The 20,353-nt window shown below is 40.3% G+C and overlaps 1 protein-coding gene across 1 annotated transcript in view; it reads left to right on the forward strand.

Moving 5' to 3' along the window:
• Positions 1-19,870, forward strand: part of a2ml1 (alpha-2-macroglobulin like 1) — a 104,749-nt gene extending 84,879 nt beyond the window's left edge. The window contains exons 28-37 of the mRNA XM_062971387.1: positions 1,677-1,751; positions 2,832-2,994; positions 5,562-5,713; positions 7,720-7,935; positions 10,041-10,162; positions 10,320-10,410; positions 11,633-11,701; positions 12,366-12,468; positions 17,679-17,720; positions 19,707-19,870. Of these exons, the coding sequence (XP_062827457.1) occupies positions 1,677-1,751; positions 2,832-2,994; positions 5,562-5,713; positions 7,720-7,935; positions 10,041-10,162; positions 10,320-10,410; positions 11,633-11,701; positions 12,366-12,468; positions 17,679-17,720; positions 19,707-19,732 (1,059 nt within the window). The 3' untranslated portion in view covers positions 19,733-19,870. The remainder of the gene's footprint in view (positions 1-1,676; positions 1,752-2,831; positions 2,995-5,561; positions 5,714-7,719; positions 7,936-10,040; positions 10,163-10,319; positions 10,411-11,632; positions 11,702-12,365; positions 12,469-17,678; positions 17,721-19,706) is intronic.
• Positions 19,871-20,353: the final 483 nt, after the last annotated feature.

The raw sequence follows: 20,353 nt of genomic DNA on the forward strand, positions 1-20,353 counted from the left end.
TGCATCTTCCTTATATTGCCATTCCTCTCTACTGGCAGAAGGTCACTCCTGCCCATTAGCAAAAAGTATATACTGCAACATGCTAGTACAAATGAGCTTATGGTAAAAACAGGAATATCATAACTACATAGGGTGTCCCAGTAAGATACAAAAAAGAAATGCCAAAATAATTGTGACTATGCTGCTATGGAACTGTCCTGGATACTACATGGAAATGTCCCAAAATCCTTTTCCAGTCCAGGTGCCTGGCCAGACTGATAGAGCATTGGGTCTACCTCTGCCATTTTGCCACCAAAAAACAGCTACTTGGGAGAAGCAATGTTGATAGCAAGCTTCTGCCAAATAGCTTCTTCTAACCATTAACACAGGGGGTACATGTACAGAAGTGGGGCTCAGGAGCAACCTGGGGACCTGGACTTGTGGAGGCCAGGCTGTCCCTGAGGGGCTTTGGGGGTCTATAAGGCTTCTGACGGGCTCCTATCTCCCTAGGTCATCTTATGTACCAAATTTGGTCCAGTGAATGAAAATACATCTTGCATATCAGATATTTACATTATGATTCATAACAGTAGCAAATTTACAGCTTACAGTTATGAAGTAGCAATGAAAATAATTTTATGGTTGGTGGTCACCACAACATGAGGAACTGTATTAAGAGGTCGCGGCATTAGGAAGGTTGAGAACCACTGCGTTAGGGCCTCTTGACTCCCCACATGCTCTAACCTTGATCTCACGTAAATGATCAGCAAAAAGGGTTGAAATTATCCTCTTAAGGGCTACATATAAATTGAAAGCACTCTTAAGTCTTGCTGGACTGAGTAATACACCTTGTGAGGAGAAAACAATGCATAAACTCAAGGATAAATCACTTAGTACTTAACTGGCTGTACCTCCCCACCACACACATTATGGCTCTTAACAAGTTAGTAATGAAAGGAGATCTTATATAAATAAAATGAACATGTTAAGAACGTGTTAGTCCTGTCCTCAGCATTAATGAAGTTTGATGTCACTTTTACTGCCAGGTTCAATGATAAGGAACAAATGGAGTTATAGTTTTGCAAAATCTGTGACCTTCTCTGCCAAAGGGTGCTGTTGCCTCATCAAACTACAGCTCCTATAATTCCTTAGCCTTGAAGCATGACAGTTAAAGTGGTATCAAAGTGCATTAGTTCTGTAGCGTAGATGCAACCCTCCTCTGTGGTTGGTCACTATATGTAGAGTGCAGTGGAAACTCTCTACAGGCTTCAATTGAGGAGAGATGCAACCAAGAGCATGAGTAGCTGCCTCCTCTTTTTAATAATATAGTGAATGGCAGATGAGTTTTTGAAAAGATATATCTGTTTGTTTTGGAAGGGGTTCTCCTGTTTTCTGTTCTGCAAATAAGAGAGCTCTTGTTCTATGATTCCTCCTCCCTCCTTCCTCCCTCCTTGCATTAACCTAACTCTCAAAGTGAACCATTTCTGATGAGGTGGTCTTTTTGCAATTCCTTGTGAAAATGTCTCAGAGGCAAGGAAATATAAGCTGGTGTTACGTTTCTTGAGTTTTCAAGTGGACAGAAGTAAGCCCTACTCTTGGTCTGAAGTGCTGATAAAACAGTAATAGAAAACATCCTCTTCACTGTGCAGAGCTTGTCTCTCATGATTTTCTTAGTGGGCTTTTCTCTTCCTCCTCAGGGTGCTGTGGATGATGATCTCTCAATGACTGCTTACATCACAGCCTCTTTGCTGGAGATTCATCTGGAAAATGAAGTAAATCTTTCTGTAGTCTTTGGCTTTTTGCTATAGATCTTTGTCTAAAGTCTGAATTGTGGACTTTCTGGACAGTTGGTAATACTGATCAAGCAAACCATTGTAAAGTTTTGATTTGTTTAACCTAAGCATAGGCTGAATCTACACTGCCATATTCGTGAATCCAGTTCTTGAACCCAAATGACCTTCTTTGAACTGGATTATGTGAGTCTACATCTGGTTCAAAACAAATTATCTGGATTCACAAACTATATTATATGGCAATGTAGATGGGGCCATACTGGTTTGCGTGTTAGGCTGGACCTACACATATAACCTAGATAAGCAGATAATCCATATTATTAGATAATATGAGCCTACACTACCATATAATCCAGTTCAAAGCAGATAATCTGGATGTTATATGGCAGTGTAGATCCAGCCTTAGACTGGAGACCAGGGTTCAAATCCCTATTCAGCTAGGAAAACACACTGGGTGACTATGTCACACACACTTTTTCTGAAGGCAAGTTTTTTTGTGTGTGACAGGAGCGGCTTGAGAAACTGCAAGTCACTTATGGTGTGAGAGAATTAGCCGTCTGCAAGGATGTTGCCCAGGGGATGCCCAGATGTTTTTGATGTTTTACCATCCTTGCGAGAGACTTCTCTCATGTCCCCGCTTGGGAAGCTGGAGCTGATAGAGGGAGCTCATCTGAACTCTCCACAAATTCGAACCAGCAAACTTCAGGTCAGCAACCCAACCTTCAAGTCAGCAGTCCTGCTGGCACAAAGGTTTAACCCGTTGCGCCATCAAGGGCTCCTAGAAGGCAAGAAAACATCCCTCTGAATATATCTTGCCTATGATATGTTTGTCTTAAATTGAAAACGAATTGAAAGCTCACAACAGGCAACAAACATAAGCATATGTGTAGGATAGAGCCCATCGTGATAAATATTGCAAGAGTGATTGACTATAGGGCATATTTGGAGTTTTTTAAATGCCATCCTATCAGAATAATTTTAGGTACAGAAGTGTATGTGTCACTTATGGAATGATATCTATTACTTGCAACCTAAGAGGCTGTTGTTGTTGTATTGTAGGCCACCTTAATAGATAATGCCTTGCTCTGCTTGAAGAGGAACTTAAGTTCTGTGAGTGGAACTTACACCAAAGCATTGTTGGCTTATGTCTTCACATTGGCCGGGGATGTAGAAACCCAGCAACAGCTAATGAAAGAGTTGGATGAACAGGCTGAGAGAAAAGGTAGGCGTTCATATACTTTTTAGTACTTGCTTTGTTCTGGAGCTGTGGTTCTCAACCTGGGGTCCTCAGGTGTTTTGGCCTACAACTCCCAGAAATCCCAGCCAGTTTACCAACTGTTAGGATTTCTGGGAGTCGAAGGCCAAAACATCTAGGGACCCACAGGTTGAGAACAACTGTTCTGGAGGCTTCTGCTTTATGAACCTGGATTCTAAATTTGCTTTGATTAATTCCAAGTAGTCACTCCTTCCACTAAAAATGATGAACTCCTTAAATGCTTCCCCTAAAACACCTGTGTTAATTTATGCCATTTGATGGTATGATCTTAATTGTTGTTTTAATAATTTGTTTTAATTGTTTGGTTTCAACTGTAACTGTTTATTTTAATATATGTGTGTATGGCACCGAATTGCTGCCTGTAGTAAGGCAGCCTTGAGTCCCGTCCAGGGTGAGAAAGGCAGGATACAAACATAATAGATAGATAGATAGATAGATAGATAGATAGATAGATAGATAGATAGATAGATAGATAGATAGATAGATAGATGATTTTCTATCTCTGCAAGATGGGAAAAAGGTTCCAGAATTACAAGAGTCATTGCTGTGTGAATTATTTAGCTGAACATTATTTTTCTGATCCAACTATCATGAAAAAGGATTTTTTTTAAAAAAGACACATCTTTCTCATGCCAAGCAAAGATTCTGATTGAACAGGATGAGTCTACATTGCCATATAATCCAGTTCAAAGCAGATAATCTGAGATGAGAAACTGGATTATATGGCAGTGTTATGGGGCCAATGCTGCTTCTCCATTTGACTTCAGTCTGAGAGTTTGTTCCATTAGGGCACTAGTTCTCAACCTGTGGATCCTCAGATGTTTTTGGCCTACAATTCCCAGAAATCCCAGCCAGTTTACCAGCTGTTAGAATTTCAGAGGGTTGAAGGCCAAATCATCTGGGACCCACAGGTTGAAAACCACTGCATTTGGGGTTGTCTACACTAGCAAAAAAAAAAAAAAAACTCTAGACAACCTTGAATGGAATGCTGGCTGTCTTCATGACATGCAACTGCTTTTTTGTAAGAACCCTGGTTTGCTTGGTTTTTTGCTTTAAACTGGATTTGCCTTACTCGGGGGTACTCCAGAAGCTTGCTAGAAACTGTGGAGTTTCATTCTTTATTTACTGTTCTGATTTTAGAATGTTTTAAATACTGGTATCCAGATTTTGTTCATTCTCATGGTTTCCTCCTTTCTGTTGAAATTGTCCACATGTCTGTGGATTTCAATAGCTTCTCTGTGTAATCTGGTATGGTGGTTGTTAGAATGGTCCAGCATTTCTGTGTTCTTAAATAATATGCTGTGCCCAGGTTGGTTCATCAGGTGCTCTGTTATGGCTGACTTCTCTGGTTGAATTGGTCTGCAGTGCCTTTCATGTTCCTTGATTCATGTTTGGGCAATGCTGCGTTTGGTGGTCCCTATGTAGATTTGTTCAGACAAGAGTTCTTTCTCACACCCTGGACATTCCACAGATATATAATCCTCAGTTAGTTAGTTTCCAACAGAGCCCTCAACCTCTGAGGATGCCTGTCATAGATGTGGGTGAAATGTCAGGAGAGAATGCTTCTGGAACATGGCCATACAGCCCGGAAAACTCACAACAACTTAGTGATTCCGGCCATGAAAGCCTTCAACAACACATTTTATTACACTGTTATATTTTATTACATTATCTGGTCTTACAACTGTACTATTGGATAAACACAGATGTCTATTCTAAACAATGTAATGAGCTATACAAAACACAATAATGGTTCAAAGCATAAGTAGTACACAATATGTATATTAGAGCATCATATACATATTACATTCACAGAATCAATGTTCAGCCCTATGGTATATAACCCAAAAGTATCAAACTCAGTATTATAAATCAAACAAGATGATATAAGTCTCTGCAGTCCTAAAAGGATTTGATTGGCTTAAAGGCAAACCAATTCAGAGTCTCTGCAGTTCTGGAAGGATTCCTCGGGACTCCACAGGTTTAGAATCAATAGTAAAGCCAAGGAGACAGAATCAATGCTGATGTAGATCCTGAGTAGCTGCTCTAATATACATATTGTGTACTACTTATGTTTTGAACCATTATTGTGTTTTGTATAGCTCATTACATTGGTCTTACAACTGTGCCAACTTCTTTTTGTTCTCAAAATATCTTGGTATCTTTTCAGAGAGAGGTGTGGCAAACCAAAATTTGACTGAAAAAAGTAACAAACCAGCAAACCCAGGCACATTTTTATTAACCAATGTCCCATTTTAAAAAATATATCAGTGTGCAGGGGCCATCTGAAAAAGAAGAAAACACTGTATATTGCTTGTTTATGGCATGTTTTGTTATTTTTGGAGACATTCAAGGGTAGGAAATGGAGCTATCTGGGATGCAGGAGGCTTCAGGAAAACATTTGTAATTCTTGCTCCGGATTCTTATTACAAGAGCCGACGGGGTCCCAGTGGTTGACTTTTTGTTGTGCACTAAAAGGCTTTCCATTCCACTCTTTCTTTTTCCTTTTGTAGCTGGAATCATATACTTTCCGGAGGTAGAGACCATGGCCTACGTTCTCTTGGCTTACCTTTCTATGCCAGAGGTGCCTACAGAGAAAGCTTCCCAGATTGTACGTGCCCTCACCCCACAGCAGAACCCATATGGAGGTTTCTCCTCCACACAGGTAACAGGCTAGATTTGTCATTTGCGAAAGCAGGTTAGGGCTAGCAGTAAGGAACTTGCTATTCTTGTGAGCCTTATATTGGTAATACTTGCCCTGATGACCAAGAAATACACAATCTAGGAACAGGAGCTTGCCACAATAAATCCTGGACCCTAAATGCCGTGTCTAACAGAGTGAAGAATAGTATATTTTTCGTATATAAATATGGCACTACTACCATTTGATAGCAAAGGTCTATTGTTATAACTTGTCCACAATGCTTTAAATATATTTTGCAAAATGTAAGGATGTGTGGATGCCTGGATATTGGAAACATTTGGAAGAAATAATGGAAGCTATCGGAAGAAGTAATGTAAAAATCGTATATTCTCTTACTAATGCTCTCACACAATTATACAGTCCAAGAAAAAAATTCTTGGTATCTTGGCTTTTAGGCATGTTCTGGGTTATTTGGGGCACTGATTCAGAAAACTGCATTAGACAGACCGCATCAGCTCTTATGATTATCATGGTTTTCTGTGAGCTAGCCGATGAAGACTGGTAGATGGCATATGCTCTGTATCTCAAAACCTGATATGGGAAAACTGATGCCATTTTTGGAATCAGCAGGTCAGATATACACAGAAGCAGAGCTGACATTTGAGGCACCAAAATGTATGTTGGTCAGTATTTTAAAACATATTGTGAACCAGGCTCTGGGCATTTAGCCACCCAAGTGCAGTGAAAGATTAAAATAAAGTAAAGTAAATGTCAAAGAGTCTAACTGAAAGATAGAGAAAAAATACCCCAAAGGTATATTTAAGCAGTACACTAGTACTTAATTGTGTTAAGTCATATATAAAGCAATCCAAAGGGAAGCATATACAGTGTGTGTGTGTGTGTGTGTGTGTGTATGATAACAATTTGGTTATTTATTTATTTATTTATTTGCATCACTTTTACCCCACCTTTCTCTCCAAGGAGACTCAAAGCGGCTTACAGTAAATAGGCAAAAATTCAGTGCCTAAAAACAATGTAAAAACAACAATTCATATAAAACAATCTACAAAACAACAGTTCATATAACACAGATACCATTACAAAATAAAGTCACATTATATAAAATTTTAAGAATGTCCAAAATTAAAATCCATTGTTATGTAAACAAATAGCCTAAAAAGATGCAGCGATCTATTTTTCCCCATGTGGAGTAATCTGGAATTCCAGTGTTGAAGAGAAATGTTAATTTTTAAAAAATATTTTTTATTTGGTTACACATAAGTCATTTGTAACATTGTTCCAACTGCATACACACAATTATGAGAAATTTTATGTGACCCCATAAAATAGGTATAAAAAACCAAACATTTACTGATAATGGTCTTTATTTCTCCCATTACCTACAATTTGTTAGGTAAATAATTGTTTTTTGTTCAGTTCTTCTCCCTAATCATTCTTCAATCTCATCCTTAATCTTTTTGTAGAAATTTTGTAGCTTTTCACAGTTCCACCACATATGGATAAATCCTCCAATTCCCCCACATTTATGCCAACAAAATTTTGATATTTTTTTTTTGTAATGTGGGCCAGTTGGAGTGGGTTTTGATGCTATTTTGTCAATATTTTACATTGTGTTTCCTTAATCCCTAAATGTTTAATTTCCCTAATTGCTCTTATCCAATTTTCAATCTCATCCTCCTTACAATTTAATTGGTCTTTTCCATACCTCGGACAAAGTGTGTTTCATCTTGTTTTGTTTTTTTTGCCTCACCAAATTACAAATCCCAGGATTCCATACTGTTGAGCCATAGCAGTTACAGTGATGTAAAACTGCATTAATTCTACAGAGCAGATGCACCCATTTTTCCACCAATTGGGTTTCTAAGCGGGGTTGTCCATAACAAGGGTTCCAGAAGAGAAATTGAATGCTACATTGCCAAGATTTCTGTGCACTGGATTCCTTTTGCGTGACTTCAAGGAGAGTTATGCACATTTACCTTCCCTAATATTACTATTATTTTTTGTAGGAAACCATAATTGGCATGCAGGCATTAGCAAAGTATGCTGCCTTAACGTATCGTGAGATAGAAGACCTGAAGGTGGTGGTAAAATCAGGTGAGGATTTCCAGCATGAATTTCACGTGGACAAGAAGAACCAGCTGGTGCTGCAGCAGACCTCTCTTCCAGCTATCCCAGGTCAATACCATGTGGAAGTGTCGGGGAATGGCTGTGCATATGTGCAGGTGAGCTATGGAAACTCTAGGTGACTGGGCATAAAGCTACCAGTGAACTTGGCCTTTGCCCTCTGGCTGTGAAGGAGAGATTAGGGAAAGTATCCCAGAGAGTCCTCACAGGATAGAGGAGGACAATGATGGGGCATATGAGGGTTATTTTAGTTCTTAATACTGAGAAAAAGGAACATAGTCTGAGATCCTATTCCACATTGCTTATGCTGAAAGTCTGGCTCCATAGCAGTGTCTATGTAGACCATGGAGAAAATACTGCTCTCCTGGCCCTCTGTCATATTTACACCATGGAGCTAGGAATGCAATGCAAAGTTACTTCTTCTTTGGAGGCTTTTTGAACAGATGCTGGATGGCCATCTGTCAGGGTGTTTTGATTGTACTTTTCCTGCATGGCAGACTGGATGGCCTATGTGATCTCTTCCAACTCTATGATTCGTTCCACCAGCTACACAACCACAGCAGCCTTGCCACCACCAGCAATTTGTCACCAGGAGAGTGAAGCTGCACCCTGGCACTATCCCACTTACAGTATCGTGTTTCCCCAAAAATAAGACAGTGTCTTGTATTAATTTTTGCTCCCAAAGATGCTCTATTTATTTCAATTATTTATTTATTTCAATTATTTATACCCCGCCCTTCTCACCCGAGGGGACTCAGGGCGGCTTACAAGTGGCAATTGATGCCGTTACACTGATATAAAATAAACTAAAATGATTAAAACAGTTAAAACAATCATAAAATAGTCATAAAATAGTCATAAAATACAATATACAATATAGGTCCTATTTTCAGGGGATGTCTTATTTTTCCATGAAGAAGAATTCACATTTATTGTTGAACAAAAAAAAATAACATTTATTATATACTATACAGTAGTTGTCATCACAAACCAGCATAACCAGACAAACTGTGAATCCTATCAAGAATTTCTTGTTACTACCAATATTTCCATGTACAACACTCTATGGTACGTACATTTACTGATCCTGTATGCTCTGGTGTTCTGTTTGGCAGGCATGCTTCCAAACAAAAACTTTGCTAGGTCTTACTTTCGGGGGAGGCCTTATATTTAGCAATTCAGCAAAACCTCTACTAGGTCTTATTTTCTGGGGATGTCTTATTTTAGGGGAAACAGGGTATTTATGAAATGGTGGGGGATGTGCAACTAGGTATCCGGAAAGTTGGTTACAGTAGCATAATTCAATAAGATGATATTTCATCTTATTCAGCCCTCATTCAGTAGGAAATACATACGATTCACCTCTGTGCCATATTCTGCAGCATGGGGAGGGAAGCCCAGAAGATCTTTTGAAGAAATTTATCTCTGTCCTCCCAACAGGAGGCATAATCTGGATTAATCAAGAAGAGCCGGGCTGTGGTACAGGCTGGTGAGCAGCCTGCTGCAATAAATCACTCTGACCATGAGGTCATGAGTTCGAGGCCAGCCTGTGGCGGGGTGAGCACCCGTCAATTTAAAAAAAATTAGCCCCTGCTTGTTGCTGACCTAGCAACCCAAAGGATAGTTGCATTTATCAAGTAGGAAATAAGGTACCACTTATAAAGTGGGGAGGCAAATTTAACTAATTTACGACCTTGGAATGAGGAAGTGCCGTCACAGTGGATGATGAAGCAGCGGCTCCCCAGAAGCAAACATCCCCTCAGGAGAAGGTTAAATTGCCTCTGTGTCTGTCTCTGTCTCGGTTCTGTGTGTATATGGGCATTGAATGTTTGCCCTATATGTATATAATGTGATCCGCCCTGAGTCCCCTTCGGGGTGAGAAGGGCAGAATATAAATACTGTACATAAATTGTACAATTCTTTCTTGCTTAAAAGATTGGGGGGGGGGGGGGGCTCTTTAGGCAACTCAAGTAATTTCATTTGGTGTGAATGAACTGAATGGCTTAACTTGGAAAGAAGTGTCTGTCAAAATGAAAGAGCACTATGTTGCCCATGTATGTCATCCCATCTCTTATGAATGTACCATTTCCAGAACTGTACGTTTTGCTTTGAATTTGATAGGTTAATTAAAATGACCATGCATGCAGCACATTGCTTACTTGATAGCAATATCCATGATGCAGCAACGTTTTTTCTTACCTAGACTACCCTTCAATTCAACCACCAACCTGAGAAGCCCAAAGTTTTTGATCTGAGTGTTACAACATCCCCAAAGGAATGCAACCAGACTTCCAGGAAATATTTTGACATCCTTCTACAAGTGAGGTATGACATTTCATTTTATTTGATGCCTGAGGTCCAAAAAAATTGTTGGAGAGGCTTTCAAAGGTGTGAAGAATTGTGCCCCCTTTTCACAGTTCTCTATATGGTCTCATCTTCTCCAAAATCCTCCCTACTGAGATGTTTTTCCTTCTTTCTGTAGCTATATAGGTGAACGAGAGACAAGCAACATGGCTCTGATAGAAGTGAACATGGTATCAGGATTCATCCCAGTAAAGAAATCTGTGAAGAAGGTGAGGAGGTCTTAGTCTCCACCTGCCTCTTTATCTTTTTATCTAGTACAGTGGTTCTAGATGTTTTTGGGCTTCAGCTCCCAAAAATCCTAACAGCTAGTAAACTGACTGGGATTTCTGGGAGTTGTTGGCCAAAAACATCTGGAGACCCCAGGTTGAGAACCACTGATTTTGGAGAAGGCAGCTGCCAATAGTGTCACATGTCAAACCAGTGCAAGTTGAGATGCAAAGGCACTTGTCAAGTTAAAAATAGTGGGATAATTTTGATTTTTCTGAAAGTAATAACAACAACAACAAACAACAACTTTATTTATACCCCGCCATCATCTCCCAAAAGAGACGGGGCGGCTTACAGAACAGCACGTAATAGTGCCATACAAACCATATAGAATACATCAACATGTATAAATATCAATAACAAGACCATGAATTGAGATAAAACAACACTTGCAAAAATAACAAAAACCCATTTCAATTTAAATTAAAAATTGATAAAACCATAGCAGTAGCTGGCTACTGATTAAAATGGGCAATATAACCAAGTCACTGCAGAGGCCTCTAGGGATTGTCATTTCGTCTGCAAGAATGTGCCAAACAGGTGAGATATGGTTGTTGTAAGTCTTTCGGGCTGTGTGGCCATGTTCCAGAAGTATTATCTTCTGACGTTTCGCCCACATCTATGGCAGGCATCCTCAGAGGTTGTGAGGTATGGATAAACTTAGGCAAGGAAAGGAAAGCCAGCATTAATGCTGGCTTCCCGGTGACAAAGGACTCTTGCCACACCCTGGATTCTCCACAGATAGATATTCTTTCCTTTCCTTATCCATACCTCACAACCTCTGAGGATGCCTGCCATAGATGTGGGCGAAACATCAGGAGAGAATACTTCTGGAACATGGCCACACAGCCCGAAAGACATACAACAACCCTGTGATCCCGGCCATGAAAGCTTTCGACAACACAGGTAAGATATGGTGAGCAAACCAACCAGAAAGTCCAGCCAACGTTAGATTTAGGAGCTGTGATGAACTGGAAGCTGTATGCACCCCACAAGTCACTTACAGTTTGTTATGCAGATAGCTTTTTAAAAAAAATGTGGAACTCCTTGATCTCAGTTTTTCCATAAATGTGCATTCACAGTTATGGTTTCAGTTCATAACTGCTGCCCACAAAATCGTAACCAGGATGCTCCCTAACTTTGTCTTGTTCTGTATTTTGGCAGCTAAAAAACAACACCCATGTAAAGAAAGTGGAACTTGACCCTGACAAGACCATTATTTACCTGGATGAGGTGAGAGTTGGATGAGGAGATTGCTATCAGTTCAGTATGGATCAGCAATCCAGTGGGATGGACAGGGAGTGAGCAGCAATTACAGAAAACAGTCCAATTTCTAGATCACCATGAAAAGGAGGGGCTGGTAAACAGCTGCTGCAATAAATCACTCTGACCATGAGGTCATGTTCGAGGCCAGCCCGTGGCGGGGTGAGCCCCCGTCAATTAAAAATAAAATATTGCCCCTGCTCGTTGCTGACCTAGCAACCCAAAAGATAGTTGCATCTATCAAGTAGGAAATAAGGTACCACTTATAAAAAAGTGGGAAGGCAAGTTTAACTAATTTACAACGTTGGAATGAGGAAGTGCCATCAGAGTGGATGATGAAGCAGCTGCTCCCCCCTGTGGCCAGAATCGAACATCCTCTCAGGAGAAGGTTAAATTGCCTCTGCGTCTGTCTGTCTGTTGTCTCTGTCTCGGTTCAATGTGTCTATGGGCATTGAATGTTTACCCTATATGTACATAATGTGATCCACCCTGAGTCCCCTTTGGGGTGAGAAGGGCGGAATATAAATACTGTAAATAAATAAATAAGTAAATATAAATAATTGTTGCAAGAATGCATCCTGCGAGAAGTCTGATACAGATGCAAAACCTTTTCTTATTCTCCCATTTTCCTTAGCTGGATAGGAATGTTCAAAGCTACCATTTCTCTGTGGAGCAGGAATTTGAAGTGCTTGATCTGAAGCCAGCAATTGTGAAAGTCTATGATTATTATCATCCAGGTAAGCGATTTACTATAATGGCTTTATATTTATTTACACCAGTAGTTCTCAACCTCTGGGTCCCCAGATATTTTGACCTACAAATCTCAGAAATCCTAACAGCTGGTAAACCGGCTGGGATTTCTGGGAGTTGTAGGCCAAAACACCTGAGGACTCTCAGGTTAAGAAGCACTGATTTACGCAATTCCTTGTAAGTCCTACCATTTTGCACCCACAGATTTTTGTCAGGCTGCTTCAGTTTCCATCTCTTTTAATTTAGTAAAGGTAAAGGTTTTCCCCTGATATTAAGTCCAGTCGTGACCGACTCTGGGGGTTGGTGCTCATCTCCATTTCTAAGCCGAAGAGCCGGCGTTGTCTGTAGACACCTCCAAGGTCATGTGGCCGGCATGACTGCATGGATCGCCCTTACCTTCCTGCCGGAGCAGTACCTATTGATCTACTCACATTTGCATGTTTTCAAACTGCTAAGTTGGCAGGAGCTGGGGCTAACAGCGGGCGCTCATTCAGCTCCCAGGATTTGAACCTGGCACCTTTTGGTCTGCAAGTTCAGCAGCTCAGCGCTTTAACGCACTGTGCCACCAGGGGCCCCATACTTTTAATTTACCGTACTCTTATTTGTTCAAAATTGTACTCAGGGCCAGTGTAAGCCAGTCCCTAACAACCTAACAAAGTCCAGAACCCTAGTCTAAATGCTACATCAATGTCCCATAATGCCCATAGTGTTGAGTTCCTCTGGGGCATTATTTAAAAGATTACCCTCAGTTAAACAACATTCTCTGGAATGTTGCTGCCTATTAATGCAGCCAGGTGAGCCTAGCATGGTATTATGGAATTCAGGGGTTTTTTTTTAGGGGTGTTGTTTTGGTTTGGTGTTTTATTTTGAAATAGCTGTACTGTGGCACATATTTCCGTGACCCATTTCAAATCAGAGCAGGATACAGAGTTGAGATTACAATGGTCGCCTTAGTGGATTATCTCTATCCCAACGCCAACAGGGGGGGGGGGGGCGGTCTGTGTCCCTGTTGATGCCATGGTTTCCTTCTGGAACACCTGGAGGGGCTGGGAATCGGAGAATTGGTTCCGGTCATACCTTTCAGGCAGGTTCCAGACGGTGGTGCTTGGGGATAGCTGTTCCCCAAAAAATGAGTGGCTATGTGGCATCCCACCATGTGCCATTCTATCCCCAATGCTTTTTAAACGTTAACATGAAAGACATTATCCAGAGGCATGGGAAGGGTGCTTTCAACCGAAATATATTTCTCCATGCCTTCAATAACAGTTTTAGCTAAGGATGGTGTGTCTGAAACAAATACCTGGAAGAGTTAATGGGCTGGATGGAGAAAAACAAATCAAAACTGAATCCAGATAAATCAGAGATGCTTGCCATTAAGAGTTTTAACCTAAGGTTGGAGGTATGTCATCCAGTTCTGGATAGTTACATTCCATCTGAAAGATTGTGTTTGCAGCTTGGGAGTGCTCCTTGATCAGTCTCTCCAAATATCAGCCCAGATAGATGCAATAGTGCTTATTATCAGCCTCGACTGATATAACAGCTGCACCTCTTCCTAGAATCAGAAGATCTAAAGATGGCAGTGCAGGCACTGGTAACCTCAAGGTTGGACATCTGCTATGCATTGTACAAGTTAGTGTAAAATACAACAGGTAGTTTGATTACAGGTACAACAAGAAGCAAGTATATCACACCTATACTAAGATCACTCCACTGGTTGCTAATTAGTTTCTGGGGAAAGTACAAAGTGTTAGTTATCACTTTTAATGCGCTACATGGCACCTGGAGGATTGTCTTTTTTCATATAATCTGCTCTGGACAGTTAGGTGATTTAACCTAAGTGTCCAGGCTTTACTTTACTTTAACCAGCCAGAACTTGACTGGCAACTGTCACCCAAAAGATCTTTTCACTAGCGATACCTCGATTGTGGAATGGTCTCCCAGAAGAGATTCAACAGCTAAAGAAACTGTCATAATCTTCTATACACATAATAATAATGTGTATGTGGTATGGACATCCGTTCACAGAGACAGCCTCCGGTCTCCACAAACAGGATGTAGTTTCCAGTGCTGAGGAGCCACCAAGTCACTCCCTCCCAGGACACTGCAGATTACAGCAAGCACATCCCAGCATTTCTTTCTCTCGCCATTTGCATGACTCCACCCATTGCCTCTCACTTAATCATTTCCTATTCTTTTCTATGGCACACAGCAACTGAACATACTAGGGAGAGAGATTTGGGGAGCATTCACCATGATTTCTAGGAGTTGTAGGGACTGGGATGTATAGTTCACCTGCAATCTAAGATCACTCTCAACCCCAACTACGATGGATCTGGAACTCACTTGTCACACACACCCAACACGGCCAACTCTGCATACTGTCGGAGTTTTGGGATGATTGAACTTGGCATCCGGGAGTTATAGTTCACCTGTATTCAGAGAACACTGAACCCATCTGATGGCAAATCTGCACCAAACTTGGCATATAAATTCAACAAGGCCAACTGGGAATACTGGTGGAGTTTGGGGGTGATTGACCTTTAACTCTGGGAGTTGTAGTTCACCTGTGTCCTGTGAGGACTCTGAACTCCACCAATGACTGATCTGGACCAAACTTGGCACACAGACACAACGCTGCCAACTTTGCATACTGGTGGACTTAGGCGTGATTGACCTTGACATCTGGGAGTTATAGTTCACCCGTATTCAGAAAACACTGAACCCAGCAGATGATGGATCTGGACCAAACTGTGCGGGGTTTGGGAGTGATTTCCACTGGCATATGGGAGTTATAGTTCACCCACATCTTTATGTATTTCCTGATGGGAAAATTCATAAAAAATAAAATAAAAGCAAAGACTGAGTTTTTTCTAAGACATAGCCTAACATATGACCAAACTGATATGACCTAACACCCAAAAACAAACAAGGCCCTTTTCAAATAACCCGGGCACTGCCGGGTACCAAAGATAGTTTTAAATAAAATTAAAGACTTAACTCTTCTGGCAGGCCTATTCAGTCAATTTTAAACTCTGCCTTTTAAGGTGGCATTTTATTGGAATGAATGATTTTAATGTGTTTAATCATGTCTTTTAATATATATGTTTTAATGGTGTTACATTTTCATTTATGTATATCATGTTGTGGTTACTATTTCAGTGAACCACCAGAAAGCAAAAGTGTGACCATCTCAGCCACTAATGTGGACAGTTTGGAATCCTTTTATATTTCAAAATTCTAGATAAGGGATGCTCAGCCTGTATATGAGATGGCATTTTGCCCAGGGTCCCCTAAAACCGGCAGCCAGCCCTGACAATACTTCTGTGACCTCTAAATGGAGGTTCAGCAAGACACTGCCCTCTTTTCTCAGCCTGCTCCCTCCTTTTCATAGATCTTTACCACAAATACAATTTCAACAAGCTATTCTATGCATCCAGTATCATAGTGGGTCAGGTTCAGAAATCTGCCAACTGTTCTGTGCCCACACTTGTTTCATCACATCCATTTTATGAGAATGTAGTAGGTACTTCTCATGGTGGTGGGACGTGGCTTCCTCTTCCTTTTGTGAGCAGGAAATTCAGTGAGGTTGAGCCTTCAAGTGTAATACAAATCAGGTTTCTACAACTCTATATTAGAGTAATTCTCTTCAAACTATATTGCATATAACAAAATTGCTTTCAGGATATCATAAACAAAGGTACAATTTCCATGTCATAATCTCACAAAGTATACTATATCAGGAGTAAGTAACAGACATAAAGAGACAACCAAGTCCATATTATTCCTGGAGTTGCGTAGAATCTTGGGCCAATGTCAATTGTAGTAAAGATATTCAGTCTCCAAGATAACAAGTTCTATAACAGCTTGTTATAGAACTCCATTTAAAACAGAGCCAGAGCTACGAATAAGAATCATACTAAGCACAATAAAATTAAAACAGACACAACACACGAGGAAGTGATAACGAAACAAGGGGAACAACCCGGGAGACCTTGTTGTGTACCAGTTCTTGGCGTTGCGAAGCAAACGAAGAATTCCTTTGAATATAGAAACTATTATCTTGGAGACTGAATATCTTTACTACAATTGACATTGGCCCAAGATTCTACGCAACTCCAGGAATAATATGGACTTGGTTGTCTCTTTATGTCTGTTATTTACTCCTGATATAGTATACTTATGACATGGAAATTGTACCTTTGTTTATGATATCCTGAAAGTAATTTTGTTATATGCAATATAGTTTGAAGATAATTACTCGAATAAAGAGTTGTAGAAACCTGATTTGTATTACATTTCTTGGGATTTTTACAAGAGTGTATATACACATACATTATTGTTCTGTATTATTATAGATATTTGTGCATTATCAGCAAATAAGTTGAGCCTTCAAACGCATGCCGCTCTTTCTAAAAGGTTGCTGCCTGGAGATTAGCTACCTTTGTGAGGATCCTATGTTTCTAAAGAAAAGGAGGGCTGTTCCTTTAAAAATATAGGATCCAGGAAAAATTAGTTTAGGATTTGGAATGTTTTTGTCTGGTTGATTTAAAGATGCTATTGATGCATTGCTTTCGTGCTTTCTTTAAAAAATGATAATGTACTACTTGAATGTTGTACAGTTAGTTGTCCCTCCATTTTCACAAGGGTTAGGGGTGCAGCATCCCAGTGAAAGTAGAAAAATACAAATATTTTTTCTACTTTCCACTGCAATCCCAAGGGGGGAATAGCAAACCTGTGCACCACTTTACTTACCCTGCGGATATCTGCTCCTTTTCACCTTCTCATGCACAAGTCTGTCTTCACCCAAGTATAGAAAGGAAGATAGCATGGGGACTAGTAACACATATCAAACTGGAAAAAGAAGAGGAACCAGCCCCGATAATTCTGGTAACTCCTCCTCTTCTGTGCTATGTGTTCATGTTCCCCTAGTACTATCTTCCTTTGTCTTGGTGAACATGGATAGAGGAAGAGGAGTTGGATTTACGAGGTAAGTGAAGTGTTGTGGGGCCAGCTCCTCCTCTTATACTGCATCCTGCAAGTCTCTGTTCACATGGTGGCCCCAAATCACAAATAATCAAAATCGCAATTTTAAAACCTCTGAAAGTGGAGAGCCAGTTGTATTTGAATTCCTTTATGTGAGCTGGTGGGGACAAAGAACGTTGACATGAATTCAGTTCATTTCTTCTCTTTCACTTAGATGACCATGCAGCTATTGACTATAATGCTCCCTGCAGCTCAGGTAAGGTAGAGATGACTGCTGGTTTTTCTGTTTCTGTCTCACTTTTTTTTTGTTCTGGTTTGTCACTTTTCTTTTTCTCGTCATTAGATTGTTGTAGACATATTATTGTCATCCTTATATGGCAAGGAGCTAAACCAAATGGTTCATTGCAATGCTTTGGCAACTCCCCATATGGTTCTTTCTTTCTTTCTTTCTTTCTTTCTTTCTTTCTTTCTTTCTTTCTTTCTTTCTTTCTTTCTTTCTTTCTTTCTTTCCTCCTTCATATACCTTCTCCCTCTATCCCAGTGGTTCTCAACCTGTGGGTCCCCAGATGTTTTTGTCCTTCAACTCCCAGACATCCTAACAGCTGGTAAACTGGTTGGGATTTCTGTGAGTAGTAGGCCAAAACATCTGGGAACCCCAAGTTGAAAAACACTGCTAGTATCTTGTCTTTCTTCCCTTGATTTTCCCCATACACCTCTCTCTTCTTTCTTTCCTTCTTTCTTTCTTTCTTTCTTTCTTTCTTTCTTTCTTTCTTTCTTTCTTTCTTTCTTTCTCTTTCCTTCCTTCTTTCTTTCTTTTCTCCCTTCCTCCCTTCCTCCCTTCATCTCCTATCTTCTTCCTGCCTGGGAGCATCCTTTGTTCGGAGTTGTTAGCTGCCCCTGGTTCAAATGTCTGAGACTCCTCTGTTTTCAGAGTGTTGCTTCTTATTTACTGTTCTGATTTTTGAGGGTTTTTTTTAATACTAGTAGCCAGATTTTGTTCATTTTCATGGTTTCCTCCTTTCTGTTGAAGTTCACAAGCATGTGGACAACTTCAACAGAAAGGAGAAAACAATGAAAATGAACAAAATCTGGCTACCAGTATTAAAAAACTCAAAAATCAGAACATTAAATAAGAAGCAACACTCTGAAAACAGAGGAGTTCCAGACATGGGAACCAGGGGCAGCTAACAAAAGATGCCCCCAGGCAGGAACAAACCAGGAGATGAAGCTATTCGATGCCAATTAAAGTGATTAACTGCAACATTCACACTGGCTTCCAACTGACAAGAGTTCTTCTCTCACCCTAGACTTTCCACAGATAAATATAAACCTTCCTTGCTTAGTTTCTCCATACCTCACACCTCTGAGGATACCTGCCATAGATGTGGGCGAAACGTCAGGAGAGAATACTTCTAGAACATGGCCATACAGCCTGGAAGACATACAACAACCCCACTCCAAGATCTTTTTCACACGTACTTCTTTCGAGCCAGGCAGCCCCCATTCTGTATCTTTGCATTTCTTTTTTGCTGCCTAAGTGGAGTATGTTGCATTTTTCCCTGTTGAAGTTCATTTTGTTAGTTTTGGCCCAAAATGAAGTTCAACAGGGACAAATGTATTTGCTTTTCTCTCCTCATGCGTTTCCCATTTTCCTTTCTCTTTCTTCCCTTCCTCCTCTTTCTTTCTCCCCTCTCGCCTTCTCTCCTTTCTTTCCCTTCTTTGTCTCTTTTTTCCCTTCCTCCGCCCCCCTTGTACACATGTCATCTTTCTTTCCCAATGACATCACAGAGGGTCACTTCACCTAGCAACAGCCAATCCTTCACCTTGCAACAGCCAATCCAGTGACATCACAGTGGGACATTTCACCTAGAAATAGCCTTTGTGATACAAGCAGATAGGCAGATAAACATACAAAGATATATGTTGTCGAAGGCTTTCATGGCCGGGATCACAGGGTTGTTGTATGTCTTTCGGGCTGTGTGGCCATGTTCCAGAAATATTCTCTCCTGACGTTTCGCCCACATCTATGGCAGGCATCCTCAGAGGTTGTGAGGTATGGATGATATGAAGATATATATTTTTGACTTTTATATAAAAGATGATGAAGGCATGCAAGGAAGCAAATGTATAATTTTGAGGTTTTGTATGCAAACGTAAAATTTCCTCAGCCTCATGTGGGAGTAATAGTTGGGGGGGCATTGTTATAAGATTAATTTTTTAAATGCCACTTTTTGTTTCACAGAAAGAACAAAGGAAGAAAACCATTAAAAACCCTCAACCATCATCATCCGAAACATCCCAACGTGAACAGTTAAATTTCTGAAAAAGACTCATCTTGCGTCATTCATTGGTGGTTGCTTCTTTAAAAATAAAATAATAGACTATGGGATTAAATTTATAAACGGACTTTTCAGAGCAGCTTTCCATTCCACATGCCTACTTTTAATATTGTGTGTATAGGGCTCGCACTCATCATGTGTAAATCACCGAAATCCTCTTATGTCTCTCCTTTCCCACACGTCAACGACATTGATCTTCATGGCCAGCTGATGTCACCTTTGCATTTCCTGCCCCGTTTGTCCCTGTCCCGTTTGTTCATATGCTATGAGACTGCACCAGGGATGTCATAATTAAATAACATGATTATAACAAATATATTATATACAGTAGAGTCTCACTTATCCAACGTTCTGGATTATCCAACACATTTTTGTAGTCAATGTTTTCAATATTGCTCCTGACATGGAAAAAAATTATACCACAGTAATTATTACATATTATATTTATAATCTTATATTATCTGCTTAGAACTGGATTGTATGAGGCCCCTTCTACACAGTTGTATAAAATCCACACTGAACTGGATTATATGGCAGTATGGACTCAAGA

This window comes from Anolis carolinensis, chromosome 2 (assembly GCF_035594765.1).
Source record: "Anolis carolinensis isolate JA03-04 chromosome 2, rAnoCar3.1.pri, whole genome shotgun sequence".
NCBI classification, from domain to species: Eukaryota; Metazoa; Chordata; class Lepidosauria; order Squamata; family Dactyloidae; genus Anolis; species Anolis carolinensis.